Source organism: Malus domestica, chromosome 10 (assembly GCF_042453785.1).
Source record: "Malus domestica chromosome 10, GDT2T_hap1".
Classification (NCBI taxonomy): Eukaryota; Viridiplantae; Streptophyta; class Magnoliopsida; order Rosales; family Rosaceae; genus Malus; species Malus domestica.
The window spans coordinates 32,687,442-32,715,396 of NC_091670.1; the positions used below are offsets into that span (position 1 = coordinate 32,687,442).

Here is a 27,955-nt window from a genome sequence, read left to right on the forward strand (position 1 = left end):
TAGGTTTGGTGGGTCGCCGGACCCAAGGAAGAAGAAGGCCGGAATTCGACCGGAAAGTTCTCTAACTTTATACGCTCATAACTTTGTCAATACTTAACGAAATCAAGCAAGAAAAAAACGAAAGTTGTAGCCCTCGAAGAGACGAAGAGAATGGTACCTGCACGACGTCTAACGCATCGTGGTTTTGCCGGAAAACGCCTCGAAAGCCGTCGGACTCGCCGAAATGGATATAACTTCTTCAATACTCAACGAAATTGGGTGAAACAAAAAGGAAAGTTGTAGTACTCAGCGAGAGGAAGAGATTGATACCTTTTACGCAGGTCAAATCGCCGTAGTTTGGCCGGAAATTGCCTTGAAAGTGGCGGTGCTCGCCGGAAAATCTAGAAAACACTTTCCCGAGTTACTTCTATGCTATATCCTCGATCCACAAACATATCTCAGGTTAGATTTAGGCCACAAGGACGAAAATGAGAAGAGTTCAAGTGTCCCGAGGCTTACCCAAATCGAAGGGACAAGAAACCTCGCCGGAGTTCCTCATTCGAACCGACACTAAATGATTCTTGCGTCTTCGTCGATTTTTAAGGATGCAGGAAGGGAAACGGAGGATTGTGGTGTTTCAGCAGCGTGTGTATGTATGTTTGTGTGTGTGTGTGAGTGTGTGTGGAGCTCAGGCAGAAGAAGAGTGCAGAGAGAGAGAGCACGGGGAAAGGGAAGAAAGAGAGGATTGAGATTAAAAGGATAAGAGAGACTCGGGGGAACAAAAATCAGGGGTGGGCCTTTGGGCAAAATCATTTTAAAAGCAAGATAACCTCAACCTTAGTGAAAATACAAATTAAATTGGAGGTGAGTGTAACATTAATCCTCACAAAACGTCTGTAAAAAATTGTATCAAAAAAGGTCGTTTGTTAACATGGATACAGCCTTCGACATGTCTGGCCGACCGGCTGCATTTTCCTCCACGCATAGTAGACCGACTTGGATACATCTTAACAATTGACCTCTAATGGATGTTTCGATTAGTGTTGGATCCCTTAGTTCTTCCCCTCTACCTGCTTTCCATAACTCCCATGCCTGATGAAGCAAATATTAAAAATCCTTGATCAATATCGATCAAACTGTAAAAGATGATAAAAAAAACTTAAAAATAATTCTATTTAGACACAAAATAGACACACTTGGACAAACCCTAAAAGTGGTTGACCTTACTCTTGTACATGAGACCCACATGTATTAGAAAGTGTTAATTTTGTGTACTAAATAACATTACTCAAATAACTATAACGGTAGTGATTTGTTTGACATACATGTCCTACTAAGTTGAGCTCTCGATCTTCATTGGAGGAGCTATTGTATTTCCTACCGCTTATAATTTCAAGCAGCAACACTCCGTAGCTGTAGACATCAGACTTAACGGAGAAGTTTCCTCCCATGGCATACTCAGGAGGCATATAACCACTATAACGAATGTAGAAAGAGAATATGGTTAGTAAATCTCTGCATACGTAATGCGTGTTTCTCAATTGAAAGAAAAATGTGTGAAACGAATGCATGTGTGCATTGTTTAAATTATTACTGTGTCCCGACAATCCTCTTAGTATTAGCTCACAGTTCCTGAGTGAAAATCCTTGCCATACCAAAATCTGAAATTTTGGGGTTCATATGATCGTCAAGTAGTATATTACTGGCTTTCAAATCTCTATGAATCACTTTCTTCCTCGAGTATTTGTGCAAGTAAAGCATTCCTTGAGCAATTCCTTCAATTATTGTAAAGCGCTTTGTCCAATCTAGTTGCTGACCTCTGGTGGAATCTGTCCAACATAGGGAGTCAAGTGAGAATGTTTTAAACTTTATGCTGAACAAATGATGAAAGAAATCATCAAGAGCTATCATTATATATAATATAGTGTTAATTCCCCACCAAATAAAAAGGAGTCCAAGCCCTTGTACTCGTATATCAGCATCCTTTCCTCTTCATGAATGCAAAATCCAACGAGCTGTACAAGGTTTATATGTTGGAGTTGATAGATGAGTATTAATTCATTCTTAAAATCCTCTTTGCCTTGTTCAGAACACTTTGAAAGCTTCTTCACAACTACTTCTTGTCCCGTTGCCAAATTTCCCTGAAATCATAAGCCACAATATTTTTCACTTAGTCCAAAAAGAAAATAGAAACTGCGATATTTGTGTGACGGCTACTGAGGTTAATAGAAAACATGCACACTTTATATTGGGAAATGATTTCCACACTCTTTCTCTCTCTCTTGGGTTGAATAAATCAAAATATTAAGAGACAAAACAATGGAATGAGTGTAGAAGGAGAAAACGAGATTATGAAAACTACTCCCCAATATTATTATTAAAATCTCACCTTATAAACTGTTCCAAAGCCCCCTTGTCCGACCTTGTTTGCTTCAGAGAAGTCGCTTGTGGCAGCAAGACCAATTCATAGGTAAATGCGCGTAACTCAGGGTTTAGCATGATTGCCTGATCTGTAGGCATCGTAGCTTTGATGAAGCTAGGCAATTTTCTTAGAATCTTTTTCCCCTTCTTGCCTATTTAAATTAGTAAAAGTAAAAATTTCAAACTAGGCAGAAAAAGTGTGAAACCATAAATTCTGTTCTTCTCAGGCGATAGCCCAAGATGCAAAACCCCATTACGAGTAAAGCAGCAGCAATAGAAGTGCCAATCCAGAACCACCTCTGTGTTGCATCTAGTGATAGTAACAATTAATTTAAGGATTAGCTAGTATTTAGTTATGAGTTAGTAGTTACAATAGATGTTCTAATTAACACAAGCGAACAGTTAAAAGAATATATACTTCAAATGTCTGGCTACTTAACTAACTAAATTTATGGTGTATATATTTCCATTTGTATATCGTTCTATATAACCCAAAATCATTTTTTCGATATTTATTCTTTTGATATACTTAAAGCTCATTTGATTTCTAGCGAGTTGATATTTGTTAGTTGTGTGCAGATTAATTCTCATAATTACTGTGAAGTACTCGTAGGAGATGTAACATGTGGTCAAAGTTAAATATTTAGCAAGATTAGTACATAGAGCTAGACTAACGAATCTTTTCCGGAGGTGGTGAATCTGGTGATTGTGGTGACAGCAAAACGAAACTGGTATTTGCAGTGAAGTCTTCAATGAATGCACAGTCCACGCTCCAAAATCGGCTTCCTGCACCAGTAGTCGGATTACCAGATGGAAAGTCGAATCCAAGGCAGTCACAATCTTGCCAGCAAGTAAGTTTACAATCCTCACTGCCAGTACCAATCCAGTTGGGAGGTCTTGAAGTACTAGAGTTGATTACCTTGAAGTAACCGCTTTTGAGCTGAAAGTCATCACCAGCTTCCCCAATACAATGTCGGTCCCTCCTCACGCATCCTCTGATGACATTATAGCCATCACAGGTCTGCGCTTCTACGATGGCAACTGATGCACCATACTCAAAAAGCGCCCCCCTGGTGAATAGCACCCATTCTGGCTCAGAATCACTAGGATCATTTAAACTAGTATATGTGAGGTAGTCTTCATCTTGATTTGAAACAATGCTGAAATTGTACCTTTGCTTGGACACATCAGGGAAAATAAATTCAAATCTCCCATCTGCAAACACCCCGCTTTTCCAATACACAATCCCATTTCGCTTGATATTCAGTTGGTGACCATTGGTGTCCCAAAAAAGGCTGTAAGGCCCTGGTGGCATGGGATTGTTCGTAGATCCCCATGATGAAAGAGACCAATAGAGGCCATTTCTATGATCAACACCCAATTTCATGCCTGGTAAAAATGTGTCGAATGGATAATCAAAACTTTGCCACAAAATACGGATCGTTGATCCACTGACAGAGTTCACTTCTTGTAGTACAAAATTGCCGGAATCCAAAAGGGTAGCCGCAACACTAGTTCTAGTGTCATTAATATATGGAGCGGCTGAAAGGACAACAGGATCTCCATCTTGGCGAGTAATCTTCAGTACGTTATTCAAGTCCAACGTAAGAATTGGGGATGAAGAGGATGAAAAAGGTGTGTCTCGGTTGGCAATCCATGCTCTGTTTGCTTTACTTTTAACACGCAGGATAGCAAGAAAACTGTTATCGGGACTACCAAGTTCAACGAAATTCAGAGTGAACGATCCAGATGCCGAAAGTAGGGAGCTTGTGGAGTTGAGAGTGTCCCCTGGTTTCAACGTGTCCATTGCATCATGACAAGTCCACAAGGTTGCAAAACAAAACAAGATAATTGCGTACTTGATCACTGAACCTATAGCCATGAATAATCACCACAAGGCTACTTTAATTTCTTCCGATAATCTTGAAAACTTGTATTTCTCCCTCTGTGGCTGCCTCTCATTTTATTAGTTTTCTGTTGACAAAAATAAACAAATTAGCAATAAGAGGCCGGCAATACTTCAGAAATAAATAAAGTTCTTGCATTTACAAGGAGACTTCTTTCTTTTGTTTAAATATTACAGAAAGAGAGACTTTGGCTCACTCATTTATATTTATCGATATACACTATAGCCGTCCATGCCATGGGTCTTTGTCTTTCAATTGGTTTCTTCCTTCATACGCACGGGCGCTCATCCTCTTCTTAGAAAGAAATGGATAGTTTCTGCGCAATTTTCATTGTTTTATTGTGCTAAATGTTATCCAATATGGATGATGTCAAAGATGGCAACCTGAAAAGAAAATTGAATCACATTCCCACATCCATTAGTATTTTGTCGCAATGTGCCACCTTTTGATTGGTCTAGTGACGTCTGAAAAATCCTTACATGATACTTTAAGCAGGTCAAGAAAATGCAACTTTTTAACGAGAAAGTGAATGATTATATGTGGCACGCATAAAATAACATTATTTAGTTGATGTTTTTTCTTCTTTGCCGAATTGCAACAAGGCCTGTAATTGTAATGTTTTAAGATAGGTGTACTTGGGTTGGTAATCCAGCCATCAAGTGTGCAGCTTTTCTGAAACCGAAACTGAACTCCTGTTCGCAGACTGTTAATTAATAACTTGAGTAACATGCAGAGTTACCTGGTTTGAGTTGTCACTGCCGTCTTGCAGCTTGATGAGTACATAAGTCCAAAGCTGCTGGCATGAACTAAGTTGCGGCTGCAGCCATCAATGAAAAATGTGAAATACAAAGAAAACCGAAACGGGCCGGGAAGAAGAAACTTATTGTTGGAAGCTAACCAGCTCCTGGAGTCGGGGAGTCGAAGGCAGCAAGATACTCCCGAGCAAAAGGATGTCATCTGCATCGAAGAAGAAGAAAGAAAATGAAGGGCTCTAGTCTCCAACGGCTAGTTTTGTTTTTTAAATGTTTGTGTAAGTGTGTGAGTGACAAGTGTACACTCCAGATTAAATCACTTAACCCCAAATGAAGGGTTAGGATGTAATCTGGAGTAGTAAGGCTTAATGGTTGTTAAAGCCTCTTGTCAATCACCTTTTTAGATAAGTATGGGTGATGGAAATGCACCATACTCTTGTGTAATGTTCACTCTACTTATTCAATCAAGTCTGCTGCATTATTACACAGCAGAAATCAATCTCCAATTTTTTCCTTTTCTTGTTTTTCAATTCTCCCAAGAAACCGATTCAAACACTCAATCAAAAACACAAAACAAACAAATTCTATCATGGCCTCAAAGCTTTGTTACTGATCTTACAACTTTTGGGGCGTAATCTGTGCAAGATAAGATCTTTGGGAGCACCAACGTAGTGTCTTCTATAACAACAATCAACAAACAATTCTGGAAATGAAAGGATCCAGCAGTAGCAGTGAGCTAAAAGCTCCAGTCTTTGATGGGGAAAATTATGATTTTTGGAGAATAAGAATGACAACCATTTTCAAATCCTATGATCTATGGGATATGGTTCAACATGGGTATGAACTACCTGAGATGGAGATCGATGCTCTAGAGGAGGATCTCACAGAAACACAACTCAAAACACTGAAGCAGAATCGGATGGAGGATGCTAGAGCACTTGGAATCATTCAAGGTGCTGTCTCAGACACCATTTTTCTGAGGATAGCAAATGAAGAGACTGCAAAGGGAGCTTGGGAAGTTTTACAGCAAGAATACAGAGGAGACACCAAAGTTAGAAAGGTAAAACTTCAGTCCCTTAGAAGAGATTTTGATTATACAAGAATGAGGGAAAATGAGCTGCTAAAAGACTACTTCACTAGGCTGTTTGATGTTGTAAACAAGATGAAAACATATGGTGAGGAACTGCCTAATGAAAGAATTGTCCAAAAACTGTTGATTAGTTTGACTAAACCCTATGATTCAATAGTGAGTGTTATAGAAGAAACCAAAGACACTGAAACTCTCAGTGTACAAGAAGTGATGGCATCCTTAAGAGCTTTTGATCAAAGGCTCGAGAGGCATGCTGACTCTGCACCTGAGAAAGCCTTTCAAACACTCAATGTTGGATCTAGTAGTCAAGCCAGTGCAAGCAATCAGAAACCACAGTGGAAGGGCAAAAGCAAGAAATGGGAAGGAAAAGGGTATCACAACTCAAAACCTAACCAAGGCAGCAATACAAATGTAGGTCCAAGAACCAAGCAACAATGCAAGCACTGTGATAAATTCCACCTTGGAGAGTGTTGGTTCAAGGACAAGCCTAGATGCCACAAATGCAACAGGTTTGGGCACATTATGAAGGACTGCAGATCAAAGAATGTGCAACAAGTAAACTGTGCAAATCAAGTGGAAGAAGAAGCAAATGTGTTTTGTGCTTTCAATGCAAAAATGGAGAGAAACAATGAAGTGTGGTACATTGACAGTGGCTGCAGCAACCACATGACTGCACATGAGTCTTTACTTATTGACATCGACACCAACTTCAATGGAAAAGTGAAAATGGGAGATGGAAACATTGTCAAAGCCACTGGAAGAGGAACTCTGGTTATCAACACCAAGAAAGGAAGAAGATGTATAAGGGAGGTGATGCTAGTGCCTGGATTGGATGAGAATCTACTTAGTGTGGGTCAAATGATGGAGCATGGCTATTTCCTACTCTTTGGGGGAACTGTGGTTGAAATCTATGATGACAGATCCCTATCAAACTTGGTGACCAAAGTGGAAGTGAAAAACAGAAGCTTTCCACTTGTACTGAAGTACTTAGAAGAAGTGGCAAAGAAAGCAAGTGTGACAAGTTCTATGAAACTATGGCACAAGAGACTTGGTCATTTAAACATGACAAGCTTACAAAATCTGCAAAAGGATGAAATGGTGCAAGGTATACCAAAAATGGATCAATGCAATGAAATCTGTGAAGGGTGTGTGTTTGGCAAGCATCACAGAGATTCATTTGAAGCTGGAAAGGCTTGGAGGGCAACAAAGCCACTCGAATTGATTCACTCAGATGTGTGTGGACCAATGAGAACAACAACAATCAGTGGAAACATGTATTTCCTAACCTTCATTGATGATTATTCACGGATGTGTTGGGTGTATTTCATGAGGTTCAAGTCTGAGGTATTCACAATATTCAAGAAGTTTAAGGCATTGGTGGAATTACAAAGTGGATACCAAATCAAAAGACTAAGAAGTGATAGGGGAGGTGAGTACACCTCACATGAGTTCAATGTATTCTGTGAAGATGTAGGGTTGGAGAAGCAACTCACTGTGGCATATTCACCACAACAGAATGGGATTGCAGAAAGGAAGAATAGGACTATAGTCGAAATGGCTAAGTCTATGATGCATGAGAAGAACATGCCTTATAAATTTTGGGGTGAAGCTGTGAACACCTCAGTGTATCTATTGAATAGGTGTCCTACTAAGGCATTGGAGAAGAAGACTCCATTTGAAGTGTTCAGTGGAAGGAAGCCTTCTGTGAAGCATCTGAGAGTGTTTGGCTCAGTGTGCTACAATCTCATCCCTCATCAACTAAGGCACAAGTTGGAGAAATCAAGTAACAAGGGTGTTTTTGTAGGCTATGGTACTAGTGAGAAAGGATACAGAGTTTATAATGTGTTGACTCAAAAGATAATCCTATCAAGGGATGTTATCTTTGATGAAGACTCAATGTGGAACTGGGATACAATGGTAGAGGAAAAGGACAGTGTCTCTCTACAAATTGACCTAAACAAAAGGCAAACAAGGGAGCCTATAGAGACCTCAGTTCAAGAAGAAGTCACAGATAATGGTGACATACAAGGGACTCCACAGCAAGCTACTATGAGTCCACAATCAAGTCAATCACAGACAACAACTCCTAGTTCAACTCCAGTAAGATTGAGAAATCTGGATGAGATTTATGCTACATGTAATTACTGTGTAGTAGAACCAGAAACGTATGAAGAAGCTGAGAAAGATAAAGCTTGGAAGAAAGCAATGAAGGAAGAGCTTGAAATGATAGAAAAGAATGACACTTGGGAACTTGTAAATCGACCAAGTGAGAAGCCTGTGATTGGAGTAAAATGGGTGTACAAAGTGAAGCTAAATCTAGATGGTTCTGTGCAAAAGAACAAGGCCAGGTTAGTGGCCAAAGGTTACTCACAGAAACCTGGTGTAGACTTCAATGAAACCTTTGCTCCAGTAGCAAGGTTAGACACCATAAGGACTTTGATAGCACTAGCAGCCAAGAAGGGTTGGAAGCTGCATCAATTGGATGTTAAATCTGCATTTCTAAATGGAGTGCTAGAGGAGGAGGTGTTTGTGGAACAACCTCAAGGGTTCACAAGTCAAGAGTTTCCAGAAAAAGTGTACAAGTTAAGGAAGGCTCTTTATGGCCTAAAACAAGCTCCAAGAGCTTGGTACAGTGAGATTGATTCCTATTTCATTGAGAAAGGATTTCAGAAAAGTCCTAGTGAAGCTACACTCTACACCAAGACAGAAAGCAACAACAAGACACTCATTGTCTCAATCTATGTAGATGATGTTGTCTACACTGGAAATGATGCTGCAATGATGGAAGAGTTCAAGGAAGAAATGATGAAGAGGTATGAGATGACTGACCTAGGCCTCTTGCATCATTTTCTTGGCATTGGGGTAATTCAAAAAACAAGTAGCATCTTTATTCATCAAAAGAAGTATGCTGAAACTTTGCTTGAGAAGTTTGGTTTGAAGGGCTGCAAACCAGTTTCTACACCCTTAATTGCAAATGAGAAGCTCAAGAAGGAGGATGGAAGTGAACCTGCAGATGCTAGTCTCTATAAAAGCATTGTTGGCAGTCTATTGTATCTAACTGCAACAAGGCCGGATCTGATGTTCTCAGCAAGCCTACTTTCTAGGTTTATGCAGAATCCTAGCAAGATACATATGGGCACAGCTAAGAGAGTGCTAAGATATGTACAAGGAACTCTTGATTATGGTATCAAATATGAGATGGGAAAGTCATCTATTCTAATTGGATTCTGTGACAGTGACTGGGGTGGCAGTGAGGATGATAGTAGAAGCACATCGGGCTATGCTTTCACTTTCGGATCAGGGGTATTTTCATGGGCCTCTGTGAAGCAACAAAGTGTTGCACTGTCCACAGCCGAGGCAGAGTATGTGAGTGCATCAGAAGCTACAGCTCAAGCTATTTGGCTAAGGTTCATACTTAAAGATTTTGGCGAATTGCAAGTTGAAGCCACACCACTTCTGTGTGACAACACCTCTGCAATTGCCATGACTAAAAACCCAGTATTTCATCAGAGAACAAAACACATCAAGAGAAGATATCATTTCATCAGAGAAACATTGCAGGACAACACAATCAAGCTAATCTATTGCAGCACAGAAGATCAGATCGCAGACATATTCACAAAAGCACTACCGAAGGAGAGATTCAATTACCTGAGGGGTTTGCTCGGATTGACTCCCAGAAGCAGTTTAGAAGGGAGTGTTGGAAGCTAACCAGCTCCTGGAGTCGGGGAGTCGAAGGCAGCAAGATACTCCCGAGCAAAAGGATGTCATCTGCATCGAAGAAGAAGAAAGAAAATGAAGGGCTCTAGTCTCCAACGGCTAGTTTTGTTTTTTAAATGTTTGTGTAAGTGTGTGAGTGACAAGTGTACACTCCAGATTAAATCACTTAACCCCAAATGAAGGGTTAGGATGTAATCTGGAGTAGTAAGGCTTAATGGTTGTTAAAGCCTCTTGTCAATCACCTTTTTAGATAAGTATGGGTGATGGAAATGCACCATACTCTTGTGTAATGTTCACTCTACTTATTCAATCAAGTCTGCTGCATTATTACACAGCAGAAATCAATCTCCAATTTTTTCCTTTTCTTGTTTTTCAATTCTCCCAAGAAACCGATTCAAACACTCAATCAAAAACACAAAACAAACAAATTCTATCACTTATTGTCTTGACATGCAGACTAAAATACGAAGTTCTACAAATAATTCTCAAGCTGGAACCTATATTTTCTTGAAAAAAAAATTGGAGACAAATAATCTCCGGAAAAATTCGATATTCGATAACATTGATCCAAATTGAAAATGTCCTGGAAGTAGAAACCGAGGAAAATACATCTCGGCTAACTTGAAGGTGAGGAATATACCGTTCAGCTCACAGAAGGGCTGAGAGAAACATATGAAGAAAGGGGTTGGAGGGAATTAATATGGTTGATGTTTTGGCATTACTATGCTGCAAAATTAGCTTGTATATATGCAGTTTACTCCGATACCGAGGAAAACCAAGAGCCAGTTAGTACGAGGCCAAGTTTACGTCCCATCCATGGATGCAAGAGCATATGCAACTGCAGTAAGTGCTATGACATATAACAAGTTGCAGGATTTTCGTCGCCTAACATGAGAACAGAGTGTTGGAATTTTAATTGGGTATTTCAAAATACAACTCTTCATTAGTAACTTTAATATTATTCAATTTGTTTTTAAGTCCTAATTTCAATTTTATTTGTAAAACCAAAACTGATGCATTAAAGGGGGTGTATAATGTTATTATTTGACTATGGAATAATGCTACTTGATTCCCATTATTTGGCCAAACGTTTTTCTATGTGACTAGCGTTATAAATTACTATGCATAAATCAAAACGAGAAAGGTAGTTCCAGTGAAGTCTTCTTCACTTCTCCACGTCTTCAATCCTTCTACTTCATTGTTCACTTCTATACCAAAGAAAAGAATTGAGCTGTTCACTCGATTTAAGTATTGCGAGGGTATGCTTACAAGGATCATAGGTTGTTGTATCCTGGAGGGTAGAGTGCCATAACCTGCTACACCGAGATATTGTCTTTGAGGGGCGAAATCTACTCTTAAGGACAGTGAACTTACACACCTCAACCTAAAATCTTGTCCTAATCAAGGATCGACAAAGAGCGTTCTCTACCTACCAAAGATAAGTATTTTATCTTATTTTGTTTATTTTATTTAATTAATTGTGGTAATGAAAATTATCATATTACTGATATTTATCTTATGTGATTTGTTGTAGGAGAAATAGCATCCATATCGTCGGATATTTCCAACAAAGAGAATAAAGCAGCGGCAATGGAAGTGTGTCAATCTCTATGTTCTGCTTGTTTGTATCTGCATTGTTAACTGCCCTTGTCTTGCATTGAGCAACAAACAACTAGCTTTAGCCATATTAATATGTTAATGAGTAATAATTCAATAAAAATATAAAGGCTACAATTCGTTTGATGGTAGAAGTACATGGTGAATTCTACTTTTGTATATTTCATGTGTTTTGGCTGTTGTTTTGTTAAAAAAAAAAAAAAAAAAAAAAAAAAAAAAAAAAAAAAAAAAAAAAAAACTGAAGCAATAGTGTTTCATTACCAAGAACGACTAATTACAAGAGGTGCCACATATTCTTCAGTGACCAATTCCTTGACCTGGAGATAATTTGCACAAAGCACAAATAATTTTAAACCCTAATACGGCTACCACATACCGCACCAATCGAAGTAGAAGTCCGGAAGCAGAATTGTCACAAAGACGATGGACGCAACATACTCACCGGAATTCTCACATAAAGCCATAGCAAACAGCGAGACCGCATTAAGTACTGAGGTGAACTTAGATGAAATGTGGTGTTTAAATAGAAGAACTCTAATTAGTCGAAGGCTACGCTGGAAAAGGGCCATCTACTGGTAACTATAAATCAAGATTAATGCCCATAAATCATCAATTACAAGAGCAATCAGTTTCCATGTCATCCAGGTAAAAACTTGGAAATATTTCAGGCACCAAAAATCAGTTTCCGTTACGATAAAAGATTCATAAAAACTTTGATAGAAAAGATTCAAATCCTCCACGATTCCATAACCAACCACTTAATTATTAGATTGTCATCGATCAAATCTTCTACCAGCTATACATTCAGGGAAAATCACTACTTAACTAGAATAAGAAAAACAGTTTTCCCGGGATGTAAGCTCTCCGACCACTCTAATCGAAGAGACTCAAGCCCATGTCCTGCAACACAGAAAAAGGGGAAGTATAAGAGACGATAATCAAAGGATGCAAAAATGTCTGATGTCTGTTAGTGTGTTTGGTTTTGCAATCTCAGTATATGGCCTCAACATGCACACATACTGATCTTAATGTGATGATCCAAATAACTTACCTCATCGGATTCCTCTTTCTCCTCGACCTTTGCCTCTTTCTTGGCCTCAGCTGCAGCAGGAGCAGCGGCACCACCACCACCACCACCAACAGCAGTGGCAGCCACTGCAACAGCAGCACCACCACCAGCCGGTACGGAGGCCAACTTTTCCCGCCCAGACGCAATTAGCTTTGTGATGTCCTTACCCTCGATTTCAGAAAACAGAAGTTGAATCCTGTCATCATCGGCCTCGGCTCCAACTGTGAACAAGGTCAAAAAAATTTCAATAATAAAAACGATCCTTCACAGACAGACCTATGAAATCGAATGTTGGAAATAATGTAAATTTTAGAGTCGAACAACCCAAATTCGCATAATATTAGGGAAAAGGGAGCCAATATCTTAACGATTCAAGCCCCACAAAAACATATCCCTGAGAACCAACTCCTTGTCATTTTCAAACATTAATGTTCAACACCGAAAAATAGCATATATCCATGTGACCCTATTACTTGTCATTCCCAATTACCGAGATGACAATCAGTTTTTGTATCGACGACATTTACTATCAAATATTGAACTGTTGAAATGATTATTTCTCAAATATCAACTTTTTGTAAATGATCAGTATCGTTGATATATGATAGCTATGTCATCAATATTTGATTGATCTTTTTACCATTAGGATGTCGATTTTTAATTAATTTAACAATTAAGGTTTGATTTCAGATCATTTTAGCCAATTTCTGAGACTCAAAGCCCGCATAAATAATACAACAAATGGGTTTATAAACAAATTATAGATAGGGAAAAGCAAAGATTACCGGAGGCAAGGATGTCCTTCAGATCATTGGCAGAAGGGGTGTTCTTGCCCCCCAAAACAGCCAACAAGTATGCAGCTATCACCTTCATTTCTGCCTGACAACCTCAAAATTTATCAATAACAATACCTATGAATCTCTACTACTTATATATACAAGACTTGGCTAGTTTTATGAATTTAGTTTTTTTTTTTATTTATTTTTATTTACTTTTGTTTTTGTTAAACGACTCTCTCAAAATCTGGTGCCGCATATTTGAAACCGCAAAAAGACCAATGACCAATGAAAATCCCAATAATTTAGCATCAAATATCTGATGTGTCACAGATTCACAAATTATTTTGGGAACGTAATAAACATTTTTTTTGAGCAAAATATATTATCTACACTAAGTCTTACAATGGACTAGCAATAATGGTTTCGTTTGGATGTGCTTTTAAAATGGTTGAAAGCGCTTGTAGAGAAAATGTTTTTGGATTCCAAAAGCACTTTAAGTGTTTTATACAAGAAACACCAGTTATCTACTTCTTCCAGGAAGCACTTTAAGTGCTTTTTGAGGATTTATTTGCATTTTTACTAAGAATTGGTTCCAAAAATATTTTCACCAAAAGTGTTTTCAGTTATTTTAAAAACATATCCAAACGAGCCCAATGTTGTTTAAATTTTCATTTGGCGAAAATCAAACCTAAAACCTCTTACTTACAATATTACTATACCGTAGTACTAAGTGACATGTAATAAACAATTTTATTCATTGGTAAAAAGAATAATGAATTATTATTGTTACTCCAACTCCTCCAGTAATTTCTTTCTAAATACAGGAAAGTTGGGATGCACAATTAAAATTTGAAATACCGACAACAATTATCAAAGAATATACCCAAAAGTGATGGAATTAGAACACACAATAATTGAGACCTATTTCATGCAAGAAAATGAATTTCACACTGCTGCTTTCTTCTAATGCACCTTTACCTCCAACTTGTATAATATTGAGAAAATCAAAGCAGAATTAATCAATGAGCAAAAACAGGCTAGGGAGTGCCGGGAAGAAAAAATGAGTGTAAAGATCATTTAACCTCCCTTTCAGACATTGTGGAAAAGAAATATGATTGGACCAATTGTTTGTTCCATTCTTCAAAAGGGGGACAATCAGTGACAAGTCACGGTTATATATCCATCCCTTTTTTGCTCGGAGAGGCCATATACGAGGAATTTTATCATGCCCGTGGTCACAGTCAAGCAAACTCACCAGCTTGAGATAGAACCAATTGCTTGTTACCTCAATAGTTTTTATGATTATGAAAGATTGGAAGATTAATTGTGATAATATTGTAATATATAAGAGAGCTACTTGACAATAGCCATTAATATTAGTTGTAAATAAATAAATATATATATATTATGTGTGATAGCAAATGATATCACCGATCTCAACAAAAGAGAAATTTTTTTTCAAATATATTATGACACGTAAACTACTACTTGGATACTCAATACTTGAAAAAATATCTCCATAAAAACAATGTCCAATGAGAGAACACCACAAAGAGCACGTATTTCATGGTAGGCAATTATTGTTGGAAATTTGAGTTTGAGTAGAAATTTCATTGTTCCACATTGACCATTCTCAAAAGCTTTCATCACTTAATAAGGCTTTGTCCTTTATAGAAAGTAATTGGAGTAATAGGCCTTGGAGAATAAAATTGGGCTCACCCTTGAGGTTAGGCTTTGGGGTGCACTTTTGGGGTGCACTAATTAATTAGTAATTAATATATAATTAATTATATTTAATATATATATAATTAATATATATTTAATATATATTAAATTGTTTAATTAATTTGAATTTAATTAACTTAATTTTTATGAAAAGACTCATCCTTTCAGATGAAGTCTGAGAGTTCAGAAAGAACTCAGAGCAATGCACCCCTTCAGAGAAGATGCTTTCCAACAAATGCATCTCTTCTCCATACCTGTTGTGAACAGGCTTAATCCCTCTATATATACATCCGTCTGCATGGCATTTAGAACACTGAGAAAAACAAAAATCTCCTTCTATAATCCATAGCATTCTTACTAAGAGTACCACAAGGAAATTCGCCAGAAGTTAAGTTTTCCGGTGCTGGAATTCTAACTTAGATCTTTGAATCCTGGTGAAGCAGACGTTCGTAGAACTACAAGCACTGAATAGGGACGAAATTTTTGTTTCAAGGACATTGCGGTACGCAAGCCTCGATCTTCAAGTTGTTTGTTTTATATTTTTGTTTATTGATACTCTGTTAATTTTTATATTTGCATTTATTATTTATTAACATATATATTTAAATCACAGATTGTTGACTTATATCCAACAGTTATCATATTCATCCGAAACTCCAAAAGCTCCATTAAATTAATGTAAAATGCAATCATAACTCATATAAATTGTATGAAAGGTAAATTCCATTATGTATTCATAACTATAAAAATTCATCTAACTCCATACAACCCCTTATAGGCACCATCTCATACAATGAAATGGTGAATACCGTTCATATATATTGTTAGTCACAATGTTTACAATTTCTTCAATACGGTCGATATTTTCATAGAAATATCCAAAAAATTAAAGAAAGACATGAAAATAAGGGGTGAAGACTAAACTTCACCTCATATATATACATGTTAGGATTCGGGGCTACACGATTTTAACACAAATCTACACACATTTTTATGGGGCCCTCTATGATGATCTTTGTCACATACCTACTGGGCTCCACCACACTCTGAGCTCGACTCCGTCGTAGTACGATATTGTTCGCTTTGGGCCCCAACCATGCCCTCACGGTTTTGTTTCTGGGAACTCACAAGAGAACTTCCCAGTGGGTCACCCATCTTGGGCTTGCTCTCACGCGAACTCGCTTAACTCCGAAGCCAGTGAGCTCCCAAAAGGCCTCGTGCTAAAGGAGGTGAGTATGTACATATAAGGCATAGAGGTTCCTCACCCCTGGGCAATGTGAGATCTAACAATCCACCCCCTTAAGGGCCCGACGTCCTCGTCAGCACACTTCCTGTCATGAATTGCCTCTGATACCAAATTGTCACATCTCGGCCCCGCCTCCGTCATAACCTGATATTGTTCGCTTTGGGCCCCGACCACGCCCTCACGATTTTTTTTTCTAGGAACTCATATAAGAACTTTCCAGTGGGTCACCCATCCTAGGATTGCTCTTGCGCGAACTCGCTTAACTTCGGAGTTCTAATGAACTCCAAAGCCAATGGGCTCCTAAAATGCCTCGTGCTAAAGGGGTGAGCATATACAAATAAGGCATAGATGATCATCACCCCTGGGCGATGTGAGATCTAACAATCTCAAGGATCCAACTGATGATTGTTGGATTAAATTTAGTGTTTCTTTGTGGAACAGTATTTGTCAATTTTCTTAACAACAAATGAATATCTTAATGATTTTGAATTTGTCTAATTTTTTAGAAGAATGACCTATGGATAATGTACTAAAAATATTGACGGTTCGAATCATTGAAAAATATCACATTTTGTTTCTTTCTTTTCTCGTCATTTGATTTGTTACCATATACATATAGAAGTTCAGAATGAACGTCCTCTCTGCAGAAACAATAAGAAACCATAAAAATCTAACCTGCAGAATGACAAAAAAAAAAATCTATAAGCATATGAGAATTTTTTTTATTAATAGTTATAACGAAAACTTGCTGAACTTTCGTATGATACATTGATAAATGAGCATATTACATTACTTTTCATTAATTAATGCATTACTCAGTATTGCAACAGATTGATAAATTAGGGTAAGGAAGAAAGCTGGCACATTACAAAAATATAATCTACAGAAGATGTGTTACTAACTGAATATCTTTTCTTCAGGAGCAGAGCTCACAGAGGCCATTAGCTAATTATAGTCATAGCGCCTTTGCCACGACAGGTCGATCCATCTTCAGCAGGAAACTACCAAGTCCAAGCTCAAGTGATATTTCTTAACTAGTTGATCAGAAATGACAATCTTCCAAATAAGTTTAATTGAGGTTGAGCCACCCGACCGTATCTAACTAATTAAGTACTTTCATCGTGCTTCAAAACTGGAAAAGGACAAGCCATTTGGTGATACAATTTCTATTTCCTTTCCTCTAATACAAGCATCACCGCTTTACTAGTTAAAAATGCTAGCCTTTTAGGAAAGGCCAATGACACGTTTTCATTTGTCAACAAAGATATCATGACTTCGGACATGGTTGGCCGTCAGTTGCATTTTTCTTCCACGCGTAGCAGATCAACATGGATGCATCTTAACAATTGCTCTTCAATACATGAACCTTCTAATGTTGGATCCATTATTCTAAGCCTTGCACCTTCTTTCCATAACCCCCAAGCCTGAAATAAGCTCATATTCATTTAGGATATCAGATTCTCTAAGTCTCAATTCAAAGAGGAAACATTTTAATCATAGAAAGATTTTATCTGACATACATATCCTACTCTATATATATTGAGCTCGCCATCGGCATTGTAGAAGCTATTATTTGTCCTTCCAGTATAATCTCAACGTCAGATCTTGTAGAAAAGTTTCCCCCCACGACCATACTCAGAAGACAAGTAACCGCTAAAGGCACGATTTAGCTTATACATACATAAATGCATGATTAGTAACCAAAAGTGAATGATGTGATAATAATGCACTTCTTATTTATAACTTATTATGTCCCAACAATCCTATTCGTGATGCGTGAAAATCCTTGCCATACCAAAGTGAGAAATTTTGGGGTTTTTAACTTTAATCCTTCAAGAAGATTGAAATTTAAAATAAACTTGGTATTAGATTACATATTGATTATGGTTCTTTGATTTGTCCTTAATTCAAAATAATTAATGTGCATCTTATTTAATGTCTCCCATTAAATATTTAAATTTATTAATATACAAATTTTAATTTTTTTTTTTTGACCAAAAAAAGTTTTTTTTTTTTTAATTTATTAATTTTATTTAACATTCTTCAAACTTGAAAGACTCAATTAATGTACATAAATGTATGTATCAAAATGTATTATATTGAACTAATGTATTTAAATGTTAGTACTGAAATGTATGTACTGAAATATATGCACCAAAATGTATTATATTAAATTAATGTACTTAAATGTGTGTATTGAAATGTATGCACCGATACCGAACTGTATATACAGAAATGTAGTATATTGAATTAATGTACCTAAATGTTTGTATGGAAATGTATGTACCGAAATGTATGTACCTAAATGTATGCACCGAAATGTGTTATAATGAATTTAATGTACCTAAATGAAGAAGACAAAGTACATCAAAATATAGTGTATAACAAAAATTAGTTTATCTAAATGTTTTCAACAAAATATATTACAATAAATGAAATGAAAATGAAAATTATAATGAAATAATATTAATACATTAAAATTAGGAAGAAAAAGAGAAATAATTAAAAAATGCAAATGTAATTAATAAATGAGGCTATTAATGTATCAAGGGACTAAAATTATATTTTGATCTTACTTATGGTTTTAGTCAAAAAGTCATATTTGCCAAGGATTAAAATGAAGTTTTCTATTTTTATTTTCATCAAGTCGTAGGTTACTAGCTTTGAAACCTTACCTTATAAACATATCCAAACCCCAAAAGTCGAACAAGGTTCGTATGTTGAAGTTCAGATATGAGTATCAATTCATTCTTAAACTCCAACGTTCCTTGCACATAACATCTTTGTTGTCCACCACTTTATTAGTGATTTGTTTTAAGCTAATTGGTTGTGATTTTGTCATTTACTGTTGAATTTGTGGCTCATGTAGTAGGTCTTTGTATTTTGTAAGCCCAACAGCCCAAATTGTTTAGGCCTCAATTGTCCATGTGAAAGAGTGGATAGGGTTGCTGATGGTTTGATTGGCAGCAGCCTTATGTAAGGCTTGATGCCTTTTGTTTTTAGCGGAGAGCAGCCAACAGCTATATAGGAAAAAAAGAACGAGCGCCGATCCCCCTATGTTGGTAATCACTCATTCAAAGGTACTGATGTTACCTTCGTGGTTTTTGGGAGAGAAGGAGTTTAGTATGTATTTTCATCTTCTCATTTGTTTTTGGTTTGAGTGAGAGCTATAGGATGTATGTGAGATTTAGGACTTAAGAGTTTAAAACTCTATTTGTAATCTTCATTTTGATTATTAGTGAAATATTATGGCCATCTCCAAATGGATGTAGGCTTATGCCTATTCATATTTGACGCTTCAACACAACATCCACCACTTTGTTAGTAATTTGTTGTAAGTGAATTATGGGTAGTTTTGTCATCCACCACTAGTTTCTTCTTCAACTTTTAATATGTGTGCAACCATATATTATTACAATAATTGAGAGTTTGTTTTTACTTTTCCCCCAATAAATTAATCTTGTCAAACATATTTTTCTATTGATATAAGTAGCTTTATGTTTCCTCTTTTTTTTTTCATGTCCTTTTCTTTTCTACTTATTTACTTTACCAAGAAAATAACAAAAATTCTCATCGATGTTATCCTTTTTTGAGTAGAGTCTACATTAAAGAGAGAGAACATTCTAAGGAGGATGCTCTCTAAGGCCATCTCCAACCGAATGAGGGTCAGATGGCTCCTTTTAACCCTATAGCTCTCCAATAAATTAATATGTTAATGAAAAGTGTCGCGCCATATTTCTTACCATCTCCAACCGATGGGCCAAAGGGTCATAGGCCAAACATAGCCCTGTAACAAAAAAACTATCTCCAACCGAGGGGGTCAAAGGGTCATAAGCCAAACATAATTTATTATTTTAATTGAATTAATATGGTTACTTAAATTAAACAACCTCAATAATTTTTCAAGATGAAATCTCAATAATTTTACGTCTCGGATTTCAAGTGTTACGTGTCGATATGTGAGTAACTTTGCAGATTTCTTGTCGATATGGAATCTCAATAATTTTATGTCTCAAATTTCAAGTGCCACATGTCAATATATGAGTAACTTTGCAGATTTCTTGTCGATATGTAATCTCAATAATTTTATGTTTCAGATTTCGAGTGCCACGTGTCGATATGTGAGTAATTATCCAGGTTTCTTGTCGATATGGAATCTCAATAATTTTACATCTCGAATTTCAAGTGCCACGTGTCTATATGTGAGTAACTCACCAGATTTCTTGTCGATATGGAATCTCAATAATTTTACGTCTCGGATTTTGAGTGCCACGTGTTAATATGTGAGTAACTCTCCAGATTTCTTGTCAATATGTAATCTCAATAATTTTTCAGATAGGATTTTGAGTGCCACGTGTCGAAATGTAATTGGTTGTGGGAATTTTAGATAAGCTTTTTATTTACGTGGCACTTCTTATCTTCAGTTTTCAATGTCCATAAATAGGGTGGATATTGGGCTATAATTCACACACCTTCAGCTTTGCCTTCTCCATTATCTCTTTCAATTCAAGTTTCCAATGAATTCCAACTTTGGATCCTCTTTGGATTCCAACTGGGGCTCTTCATCCAATTCTGAATTGGAAGATAAATGAGCACAGATGAGACGAGAAGATGAAGAGTTCGATGAAGAAGATGAAGCATGACGCAACACATCATATATGGCAGCCATAGGATGATACGTTCACGTGCCACAAACAAGTACCTACAACAGAATCTTGTAGCACATATTTGGACCAAAAGAAGCATTGAGTAGACATTTAAGTTTTATGTTGTTAATTAATTTTTTTTAATGTTATTTAAGTTTCATGTTGTTTAAGTTTGAATAACTTTCCCAAGTAGTACTATGGTGGAGATTGTGTTCTTTAATGTTGTTTAATTTTAATGTTATTTAAGGTTGTTTAATATTGTTTAATGTTGTTTAATGTTATTTAATGGCCTAGGTGGTTATAGGAAAAAAAATTAGATTTTTTTTTTATTTTGTCCCAAAAAATTAGATTTTTTTAATGTTATTGAATGGTTTGGGCAGGCCCAGGCTAGCTGGTTGGATTGGGCCAATCGGTTGGCTTGATTTGGTATTTTTGGCCTGGTAGGGCCCACGAGCCCTTTGGCTTAGCCCTCAGTTGGAGACGGTTTTCGTGTCATTTCGAGCTATTTTTGACCCTATAGCCCTCTAGCCAAATCGGTTGGAGATGGCCTAAGGGGAAAGGAGAGGACAACCAAAAGAAAAAAAAAGGAACACAGAGCTCTTTATCGACAGAAGGGTGGAATTTGATAATGCTAGGGAGACTAAATTTTTAAATCAAATTTGCAAACCAAATGATATGATTGTTGATAAGCGAATTATTAATTATCCTAAAAGTAATATTATTAGTACTACGGTTTAGTGATATTCCTCTTCACTTGTAAGTGAGTGGTCTTAGATTTAATTCTCGCCAAATGGTCAAAGGTAAATTTGAACCACATTATTGCTAGTCCATTGTGAGGCTAAGCCCCTCTTAGTGTAAATAATATTGTTTGTTAAAAAAAAAAAAAAGTTGACCAAAAACTTGAAATGTCTAGATCTCTTTTCCATGTCTTTTTTTTTTTTTTTAACAAACGATATTATCTACACTAAGGGAGAGGGGATGGGCTAAGCCTCACAATGGACGCTAATGTGGTTCGAATTCGCCTTTGGCAAGAATCGAACCTAAGACCTCTCACTTTTCTATGTCTCTTAAACGATCTGGATCTCCTAATCTTGGGCTTCTCAACTCCTTTTTGTTAAAAAATGAGACTCCACCTAAGCAAAAAATGTACCAAGTTATAGTACTGATTACAAAATCAAGAATATGCATTTGAAAGATTAATTAAACATGTATATGTGCATATCCAAGTTGACTAGAGTAGTGTGCTCTCTATGCACTTAAGTTCAAATCTCTCTTGATGAAAATTTATCAAACAACAATATAGATTGTTGGTATTCAATTTATGAACTAATACCAAATAAATGTGGGTGGTAAGTTTACAAATTATATCACACCTCTCCCTAAAACTCTTAAAAATTGGACCAGATAAATAATAGTAAATATTTTATGAAACAAACACTCTGAGACATTGAAGAGTTATTGCTGAACCTGCTCAGCTTGGAATGAGATGATTAAAAAAGTACACACATATTCTTTTTAGGAAAACTAATAAAAATGGCTTGAAAACTTTGAGTTTTAACGAAAACGACAAAATAAAGAGTAAAGTGAATATTATCATGATTAATTTTTTAGTGTAAAAATGTGGTTTTTCGTTAAAATAAACAGTATCGGGAACTTTTCGTTAAAATTCCTTTCTTTTTATTAGAGATTTTACAAGACACTCTATATCATATCACTAAATGTAAAAACTCAAATATAGCTGCTGTTGAAAATCAAACAAAACAGTTGCACATTCGAAGGATAAAAGCCATGCTAGTTGAAAAAAGGAATGATTGGGCAGACAACTATTGGAAGGACAAAACACTTCCCACACAATAATTTGGTTTAGATTATGACTCAGTTAACACCAACAAAGAACAAAGGTCAGGCAGATAATACGTTTGTGAAGTCATTTATGGCTAGCTGCATAACTTGCTTGCTCATATTTTCAAGCTTAGTGTGGACTTCTTATTATATTGCTGCAAGTGCAAGGGACACACTCAAACCAGGTGAGTCTCTCAACTCCACAACTTTTTTATGTTCTGCAAATGGGGCCTTCTGCTTGGGTTTCTTTACATATGACAATCGAATTCCAGCCAGTTGTTCATAGTGGGCAGTGACAGTTATAACAAAGGATGGATTAACAGCCGAGACAAACCTATTTTATACCCTTCAGGAGTTCTTACCTAGGACAAGAACAAAACGTTGAAAATTATGGACCAAGGCTGGACGCAGTTGGAGCTTTACTCTGCCAGTAGAGAAACTGCAAATACTAACACTAGTACCGTGGTGGCTACTCTACTGGATTCTGGCAATTTTATCCTACAAGAAGTCAACTCTATGGATGGATCGAGGAGCCAGACTTTGTGGCAATTATTTATTAATTATCAATTAATTAGTACACCCCAAAGTCTAACCCTAAGGTTGAGCCGAATTTCCTCTATGGTCCATCACTCCAATCACTATCTATAAATGACAAAGCCTTATAAAGTGAGGGAACCTTTTGGTAGTGACCAATGTGGGACAATGAAATTTCTACTCAAAATTTCCAACACTTTTTTTCTATTTGGTAACATGCATATATGTCTCCTGAGTAAGTCATGGAGGACCTCTTTTCCATAAAATCTTATGTTTATAGTTTTGGAGTGTTAATGCTTGAAATTGTAAGCTGTAGGAGAAACAATAGCTTCTACAATGCTGTTCGCCCGCTTAATATAGTAGGATATGTATGTCATTCCAATCTTAATTGTGACGTAAAAATGGATACTTTGGATGCGGTCCCTAATCCTTGACATTCTTTGATTAAAACCTTAATAGTATTCAAAGTTTGATTAAAGTCTCTTGACTTTGTACACCTCATTATATTACTATTAATATTTATATTTTTATAGTTTTGACATTAATTGTTTGATATTTTATGAGATTTATAATCCTATAAATTTAAAATCCCTCATTATAATACTATTAGAAACGGTTACAATAAAAAAAATTCAAACATTTTGATTTAATAAATGGATAAAAACTATGTAAAAATAAGAAATAATAAATGGAAAAAGAATGTATCCATAGTGTTAAAAAAATAGGTACATTTTACAAAAAAAAATAGGTACATTTCACATATACAAAGTGGTACATTAATAAAGAAGAATGGGTGCATTATAAATAAATTAGGGTACAGATAAAATATTAAAAAATTATGAGTACAAATGAATTTTTTTAAAATATAGGTGCTAAAAGAAATTAATACATGGGTACAAAATAAAACTAAAAAGAAAATACTACAAATTTTAAAAAAATGTTGCAAATTAAAAGTGGGTACAAATTAAAAATATAAATATATGATACAAAGTTTAGGCATAAAACATAAATATACCATATGTAATTTTTCTATCATTGATTAAATATACAATGTCACGTGACGGTATACACATGGGTACAAACACAAATAAAACTTTAAAATATTGGGCACAAAAAGAAACTAATATATGGGTACAAATTAAAAATGAAAAGAAAATTGGTACAAATTAAAAAATATTAAGCCCCGAAGAATCAAGAAAGCCTTCTTCGTTCTTCGTTCATCGTTTTTCCAAGATTAAGCCCCGGTGGCCCTTGGATCAACAATCATCCACCAATTCAAGATCAAGCCCCGACGGCCCTTGAAGAAAGTGTTCATCGTTCATCATCCGTTCATCCCGAAGAATCAAGAAAGCTTTCTTCGTTCTTCATTCATCGTTCTTCCAAGATTAAGCCCTGACGGCCCTTGGATCAACAGTCATCCAATTCAAGATCAAGCCCCAAAGGCCCTTGAAGAACTTCCACCAATTCAAGATCAAGCCCCGATGGCCCTTAAAGAAAGTGTTCATCGTTCATCATTCGTTCATCCCAAAGAATCAAGAAAGCCTTCTTCGTTCTTCGTTCATCGTTCTTCCAAGATCAAGCCCCGACGGCCCTTTTGAAGAACTTCCACCTTCAAGATCAAGCCCCGACGGCCCCTTTGAAGAACTTCCACCAATTCAAGATCAAGCCCTAAAGGCCCTTGAAGAACTTCCACCAATTCAAGATCAAACCCCAAAAGCCCTTGAAGATCCGTTCATCACTGTTCTTCAAGATCAAACCCCAAAAGCCCCTTGAAGATCCGTTCATCACCGTTATTCAAGATCAAGCCTCAACGGCCCTTGAAGAAACGCTCATCCTCAAGTTCAAGTCCCAACGGCTCCTTGAAGATCCGCTCAAATCCACCTTCAAGATCAAGCCCACGGCCCTTGAAGAATGTTCATCCTTAGATCAAGCCCAACGGCCATTTGGATCAATCGCACATCCACAAATCAACACCTTACGGAGATTGAATCAGAGGATCAAATTTGAGAGATATTGTAACCCAAAATCATCAAATACAAATATTATTTTGTGCACGTTGTTCTTGTCTCTTTCCTTTCAGGAAATTTTCGTGTTCACAACATGTTTCATGAGTATGCCATAGGGGAAACCTTCCTACAAAATCCGACTTCTATAGCTTTGGAATTTTAATGCTTGGGATTACAACTCAAATGAAAAATAATAGTTTCTACAATGCCGATCGCATGCTCAACGTACACTACTACAAAAAACATTTTGTGCAACGAAATAAATTTGTTGCGCAAAGTACAATTGCGTTGCGCAAAACCTTGTGCGACAAAATTTTGGTCGTGCATGGTTCGTGAAGATAGGGTTTGCGCGACGAAAATTAATCTTTGTCGCACAAAGATTTTTATTTTTAAAAATTTTAATTAATTTAATTTAATTTATATTTTGCACGATGATATATTTTGTCACGCAAGGTTTTTGACTTTTTTTTATTATTTATCTTATATTAATTGTTTGTGTGACAAAATATTTGGTAGCGCAAGATTTTTCTAATTTTTACTTTTTTTTTAAATTTAATTTAAGTGTATGATTTTATTATTTTAATTACTTTAATTTAAATTGACATATTCAAAATAAAATTACACATGAAAAATAGTGATCAAATTATCCTCTATATATATATATATTCAAAATGTACACATAAATTAACAAAGTACAATAATAAAATCCTAATATAATTCTATTGTGGTGGTAGTGGAGGGGTATATGGTTTGATAGCATCCTAATCCTCAACTTTAGTTGTCAAAGTCTCGACGATTCCCTACAAAAAAAAACATGGTCAAATAACCAAAAACAACATAAAATAATACCAAAAATATTTGCATAATCTCCCCTAAAATTGGTATACCCCAAACTCCACCCCTCACCCTATACTCGACCCCAAACCCTTCATCAAACTCAAAATTAACTACAAAAACACATATTAATGAAAAAAAAATTAAAATTTGGGGAGAATATACCTTTTGACAATATTGAGAGTGAGTGAGAATGAGAGGGAGGAGTGAGTGTGAGGAATTAGAGGAGATAGTGAGAGAGAGATGAGAGAATGAGTGAGAGTGAGAGATAGTGAAAAGAGAGAGAAGAGAGATCAAGTGAGAAGAGTGAGCGTGAGAGAGAGGGTCGGATTTTGGGAGATGGAAAGAGAAAGGAGAGGTAAGAGAATAGAGAAAGACATTGAGAAATTGTGGAGGAGTTATTTTGGTTTTAAAAACCGTATCACTTTGCGCAACGAAGGATACGAGTTTGCGCGATGAAATGTTGATCGCGTAAAGTCTGAAAAAAAATTTCCCGCATCCCATTTTTGGCGCCCGCCCAAATTTTTAGAGTTTTGCATGACGAAGGATTGGTTGCGCAAAGTCTTAAAAAAAATCCCGCGTACCATTTTTGCCTCCCCACCCAAATTTAAGGATTTTGTGCAATGAAATATTGGTTCGTCACGCAAAATTTATAAAAATAATTTTTATAAATAATAAAAAAGAAAATAATTTTATTTTACAATTTAAAATATTAATAAGGTTTAGGCGACCAAATGTGTATTCGTCGCGCAAAGAAAATAATAAAAAATAAGTAAACAAGGTTTAGGCAACGAAATATTAATATTCGTCGTGCAAAGTTCTTAAAAAATAATAAAAACTTATGAAAATAACTATATTTTAAATTTTATAAAATTAAATAAAAAACAAAAATAAATTTGTTTAGGCAACAAAATATTTGGATTACGTCGTGCAAAGATTTACAAAAAAAAAATTATTTTTATTTTTGTAAAGACTTTGCACGATGAAGTTTAAAGTTTCGTCGCGCAATGTGACTTTGCATGACGATATGTGTGTTGTCGAACAAAATTGCATTGCGCAAGACTTTGCGCGATGAAGTTTAAAATTTCGTCACGTAAAGTCACTTTGTGCGACAGTGTGTGTTTCATCCCGCAATGGTTTTTTTTTTACTAGTGTAGTAGGATATGTATGTCAAATAAAATCTTTCTATGATTAAAATGTTTCCTCTTTGAAGTGAGACTTAGAGAATCTGATATCCTAAATGAATATAAGCTTATTTCAGGCTTGGGGGTTATGGAAAGATGGTGCATGGCTACAATTAATGGATCCAGTGGTAGGCGATTCATGTACTGAAAATCAGTTGATAAGATGCATCAATGTTGATCTGCTATGCGTGGAAGAAGATGCAGCTGATCGGCCCACCATGTCCGATGTCATATCTATGTTGACAAATGAAAGCACGCCATTACCCGTACCAACAAGGCCAGCAGTTTTTACAGGAAGAAAAGAGGTTGAAGTAAGTTAAAGATGAAAGTACAGTTCCAACTATAAAGGGTAATATTGTAAATGTATCTTCTTAGCTGTTAGCTTAGTGGTTAAGATACTATGTTAGTTTGTTGTATATATACACCTAAACTGTAACTTTATTAAAGTGTGAAATGAAAATATATTTTACCAAATATGGTATCAATCGCCTTCTCTGTCTAACGACTCTCGTTCTTCGATCCTCCTTTCTCCTGCTTCTTCTTTCTGCGTTCTTGCTCGATTCTTCGCTCGTGGTTGAAGATCGTGGTTGAAGATCGTTGTTCG

At 36.2% G+C, this 27,955-nt stretch overlaps 1 protein-coding gene, 1 long non-coding RNA gene and 1 pseudogene across 2 annotated transcripts; all 3 read right to left on the reverse strand.

Moving 5' to 3' along the window:
- Positions 1 to 888: 888 nt before the first annotated feature.
- On the reverse strand, positions 889 to 4,307 carry LOC103445905 (G-type lectin S-receptor-like serine/threonine-protein kinase At1g67520; annotated as a pseudogene).
- Positions 4,308 to 5,190: 883 nt separating this feature from the next.
- On the reverse strand, positions 5,191 to 9,941 carry LOC139188965 (uncharacterized). Its single transcript, XR_011572411.1, has 2 exons — positions 9,801 to 9,941; positions 5,191 to 5,264 (listed from the first exon to the last, which is right to left on the reverse strand). It is a non-coding gene; the product is annotated as an uncharacterized lncRNA (long non-coding RNA).
- Positions 9,942 to 12,228: 2,287 nt separating this feature from the next.
- On the reverse strand, positions 12,229 to 13,500 carry LOC103412279 (large ribosomal subunit protein P2y-like). The gene is made up of 3 exons (XM_008350868.4): positions 13,341 to 13,500; positions 12,538 to 12,776; positions 12,229 to 12,386 (listed from the first exon to the last, which is right to left on the reverse strand). The coding sequence occupies exons 1-3, from the start codon at positions 13,426 to 13,428 to the stop codon at positions 12,360 to 12,362; spliced, it is 354 nt and encodes a 117-aa protein (XP_008349090.1). The 5' UTR covers positions 13,429 to 13,500; the 3' UTR covers positions 12,229 to 12,359.
- Between the last annotated feature and the right edge of the window lie 14,455 nt (positions 13,501 to 27,955).

What these genes read in the sequence shown, in the direction of transcription:
- LOC103412279 (XM_008350868.4), bottom strand. Translation starts at nt 13,428, where the DNA reads ATGAAGGTGATAGCTGCATACTTGTTGGCTGTTTTGGGGGGCAAGAAC. An exon ending in GAAGGACATCCTTGCCTCCG is followed by an intron (nt 12,777 to 13,340) that starts GTAATCTTTGCT and finishes CCTTGTTCACAG; the next exon opens with TTGGAGCCGAGGCCGATGAT. An exon ending in AGAAAGAGGAATCCGATGAG is followed by an intron (nt 12,387 to 12,537) that starts GTAAGTTATTTG and finishes TCTGTGTTGCAG; the next exon opens with GACATGGGCTTGAGTCTCTT.